Raw genomic sequence first — 4,104 nt, 5'->3', positions numbered from 1 at the left:
GGTTTTCACAGTGGAATGGGTATGAAGATCATTGATCACTATGTCAACGTGATACTCGTTGTTCATACTGCCAAATAAACACATTCCATGCAACTTGATGTTGTTACTCACGCTAAAAATAAGAGAGTCCTTTGTCCCTGATCCGTAACCCCAAGCCTGACTTCTCTCTACGTTGTTAAATCTATCACAAGTGTGAAACACAGGGGATAAAAATGATCGCTTTGTCTCTGGAAATCCCACTGGGGTGGCCTCCAATGCTGAATTGAAGAACTTAACGAGGTTGATTACTTCATCTTGAGTTAGGATTTTTTTATCAAGGACAACGGTTGCAAATTCTTTTTCTTCCATCAAGGGAAAGCGGATTTTTTTAACTACTGCTTCCCCAAGAATCCCTCTTTTTGCTTCACCATTCGCTTCTAAGCCTTGTATTTTGCATTGCTTTGTCGCCCACAAGTGAACACCTTTGAACAGGTTGATCTCTTTCATGGTAAGAGTGTCTCTTGAGATGATTGCCTCAAGGAAGGAGCGTTGAATTGTTGCAAATCCATCTGACGTCACGACTTCTTCTGACTGTGTGTCGATCACTTCCCAACATCGAGCTACCAAGGCCTTGTCGTCGTACTTTTCAGCCAATGGAAGGATGCTGAGGACATTTGATGGATGTAAATTACTTTGCACATATTTGCTGCATTTATCAACCAGTGAAGGCACCATGTATTTCTTCGCCAAATAAAAGACCTCCATAACATTGCTTCCACTTAAATTCACTTCATCGCTGTACATGAAACGAAACAACTCCAGCAGACTGTTGTATTCACAGTCAGGCAGTTCAATGGAGCCACTAGTTTCCGCTAGCTCACCATAAAACATGGCTTCAAACACAGGACTACTAATCGACAACACAAACTTGTGAGCTGGAATAACTTGCTTACTTTCACTTTCGTCATCGCTGTTAAATTTACGAACCACAAACTTCACATCGCTGAAAAGGTCGTTGTTCAGCATAAACATGGTTCGTTCTCGGATTGTGGGCCTCTTTGTTTGCCAGTTTTCTGGGGAAGACATGTTCTTCTTGATAGGCAATTTAGAAATAGTTTCGATACTTCGCTTCTTCTTTTGTGTCCGTCAAGCCGATACTTAGCAGCGTGAAGGGTGTACAGAAATTTCAGCTGAGACACACGTCACGCTCGTACTATGCCTCTTGCGATGTGATTGCTATGCTGTGAAACGTGAAGAGATTATTAAGTCCATGATTAAACCCAGACAAGAGTGAGAAATGAGCATCTCGCTGATTAAAATAACTACTGATCAACAGAAATAACGGACGTCAAAATACTGATAGAAAGCGCTTTACAGACTATCAGGTTTCCCAAGTTGTCAATGCTCTGGCAAAACGGACAGGATTTACATCCCTATATTATTCGAAATTACAGAAATTTTCAGAAACGAAATAAGACAATTCAAATGAGATGCTACGCGCGAGTGAACAGTGAAGCAGTGCGTGAAGGTCTCCTATTGCGTATTGCGTATAAAGGTATGGACAATATAATTTGATTAATCGATTCTGCCAATCTGAGAGAGCTTGGCTGTGAAAGCTGCCAGCTGGTAATACCATTGACGCAATGCTGACGGTGAGAGGCTGTTCCACACTGCATCGCTTTGCTAAGCTACTGAGCAATACCGTGTAGGAAGACCTTAGACAGCAATGACCAGAACCAGGTTGCTGACCAGCGGTTTTCGTTAAAACAATGGTTTGCTGGGGCTGCTCAGTCTCGCGGGCTCAGAAAACCTTGTTGTGGTCATTGTTATTACTGGGTTGCCTATGGCAAACCCAGTCAAGGTCTGCGTTTAGTTTGTTTGTTTTCTTTTTTTTCTCTTTTTTTAGTTTTTTTTTTCCGTGTCGGCAAAAGTCTTGCCTGTCACTCCCCTGGTAAGTGGTGTCATTGTGCATAGAGCTTTCTGCGCGTATTTTCTTAGGATCGAGAGGGTAGTGAAACTGAGTAGATTTCTCTGATGGACACAGTAGAATCTCTAACTTAGCCTGCAATGGCGTCGAAAGTCATGTAACGCGAATGGCGTTTTAGTGGATCCTTAAACAAAATATACCCTTATGGAGCTCAATAATGGAAAGTCAGTTGGATAAACTAGGCAGGAATCTCAAAAGCGACGAGTACTGGACTTCGACAACAATCTATAGCCCGTCGAGACGAAATCAAAGCGAGCTGTATTAACCTGAAGTACATGGTATTTTGACACGATTGAGTTTCTTGTCTTCACGCACGCAATGAAATAGGAAGAGGTTTTCGCCTCTAAGAGCAAATATGTTGTTTGTTTCAATAAATTTTTCGCTGGAAAAGGATTCTGTGGTATTTTCTGCCTTTGTGAATTATAATATCATGTTGTGTATTGAATTTTCGAGCTTAAGGTTGAAATGTGATATGGGAGAAGTTTTTAGTATTGCTCTGTAAGCAGGAAGGGTTCACAGGCCTGTTGGAAGCGTGCTTGACTTTCAACAAAATGAGCCCCAAAATCAGTGAAAACGTGTGACGCAGATGAATAATAAAGTAGCTGCTATTTCCAAAATGATGGAATTACCTGGTGATAAATAACGTTGTACGCGTCTTGGAGAGTAAATTTTGACTTTGCATAAACAAGAGTTGGGTGATTGTGATCTTTGTTTTGACTTCGCTCATTTCATTGTCAAACTTTATAACACTTGACAGAAAAAGAAACTTGCAAAAACCCGGTATCTTGCCATCATTTGACACAGATGCTTCACTGTTTGGCGAGTAAACATGCCGCGGTAACGCACTCCCATATAAAAAGGCCGGGGTGCTTGTCAGAAACTTGAAAAGAACCCCTAAGAGGTACCAAGATCCTATCTTGTGGGCGTGGCATAATTTTTTTTTTCACACCGGGCCAAGACGAAGTTAGACAAAGTTAAGAAATAGTTAATTATCAAATGTCTCCTGTCATGATTTTTCGGCTCAATACCCTAAAGAGTACCGCTAAAGCTCCCGCTTTGGACCTTTTGAGGCTGAATACCATAAAAGGTACAGAAACCGCTCTTTACTCTTAAAAGGTACGACGAGCACCCCCGTCCATTCTATATGGAAGTGCTCCCCCCCCCCCCCTCTCCCACCCATCGCCTTTCCCATCAACTTCCACCCCACTATTAAAAAGGTAATAAGAAAGAGTTTTATAAGCGTTTTATACCTCACTAGGACAGGCTTCGATAAAAAATAACATGTCAAATAATGTTGTTTTGCATGACGAACTTGATTGAGTTCGCATGAATTTCGCTGTCTTCCGTTTACGTTCATTTGGTGAAAGAAGTCTCGATGGCCAAATTGAAGGTCAAACACATCTTTCGAGGCATTTAAAGGTATTACATAATGAAATTGAACGGTAATTCGTTGCCAGAGTGGGGTCTTCACTTTGTAAACAGGACAGATCAAACTTCTGCTGATCAGGAAATTTCCCCAGTAACAGTGCTAGGTTGAGAAGAGGGCAGAGGGATCGGATAATGTTAGACGCAGTTTCCTTTCACGATCTGCCGGGGATGTTGTCGGGACTCGGTGCTTTGTCCACCTCGATATAACTTACCACTTTTATTACCTCTGATGTTGTGAGTTTAATTTCAATGAAATGATCATCAAGCATCCACTTGAGGGGATTTAATAGTATCACTAGTTTACCTAAATAATAGAAAAGCTGCCGAGGGGAAGGGAGATGTTCAAGTGTGCTTGCGGTAATTTAACGATGTTTCGTGCGTGGAATTGCTTTTAATAGGTCTTGAGCAGGGATTATACAAAACATGCCCCCCCCCCCCCCAAACTGGACCCCACTGAATAAAAGAAGAACAATGGTTAGCGGATACGAGTATTTACGTCTTGACTTGGTTTTAATAAGCGCCAAGTACTATGCTTCATGTTACTGAATGAAATTATATACTTTACCCTTGAGTAAACTCTGAATCATAAGAAAGTGCGATCTGTTTGATTTGAGGACGGTGCCTACTATTGTTATTGTGCATAGGTTCTGCACATCTCGAGATACTGGGTTTCTTGTGGATGGTGCATTTTAACATAGAGATATTTTTGC

The 4,104-nt window shown here is 41.5% G+C and overlaps 1 protein-coding gene across 1 annotated transcript in view; it reads right to left on the bottom strand.

The window, feature by feature from the left end:
• The window catches only part of LOC137994702 (BTB/POZ domain-containing protein 6-like), a 3,045-nt gene extending 1,647 nt beyond the window's left edge, over positions 1-1,398 (bottom strand). Inside the window, exon 1 of the mRNA XM_068840304.1 lies at positions 1-1,398. This exon is cut by the window's left edge and continues 1,647 nt beyond it. Coding sequence (XP_068696405.1) covers positions 1-1,065 — 1,065 coding nt within the window. The 5' untranslated portion in view covers positions 1,066-1,398.
• Positions 1,399-4,104: the final 2,706 nt, after the last annotated feature.

Source organism: Montipora foliosa, chromosome 3 (assembly GCF_036669935.1).
Source record: "Montipora foliosa isolate CH-2021 chromosome 3, ASM3666993v2, whole genome shotgun sequence".
In the NCBI taxonomy this organism is placed as follows: domain Eukaryota; kingdom Metazoa; phylum Cnidaria; class Anthozoa; order Scleractinia; family Acroporidae; genus Montipora; species Montipora foliosa.
Note: the sequence above shows the minus strand (reverse complement) of the source record. Positions and strands in the feature narration are given on the sequence as shown.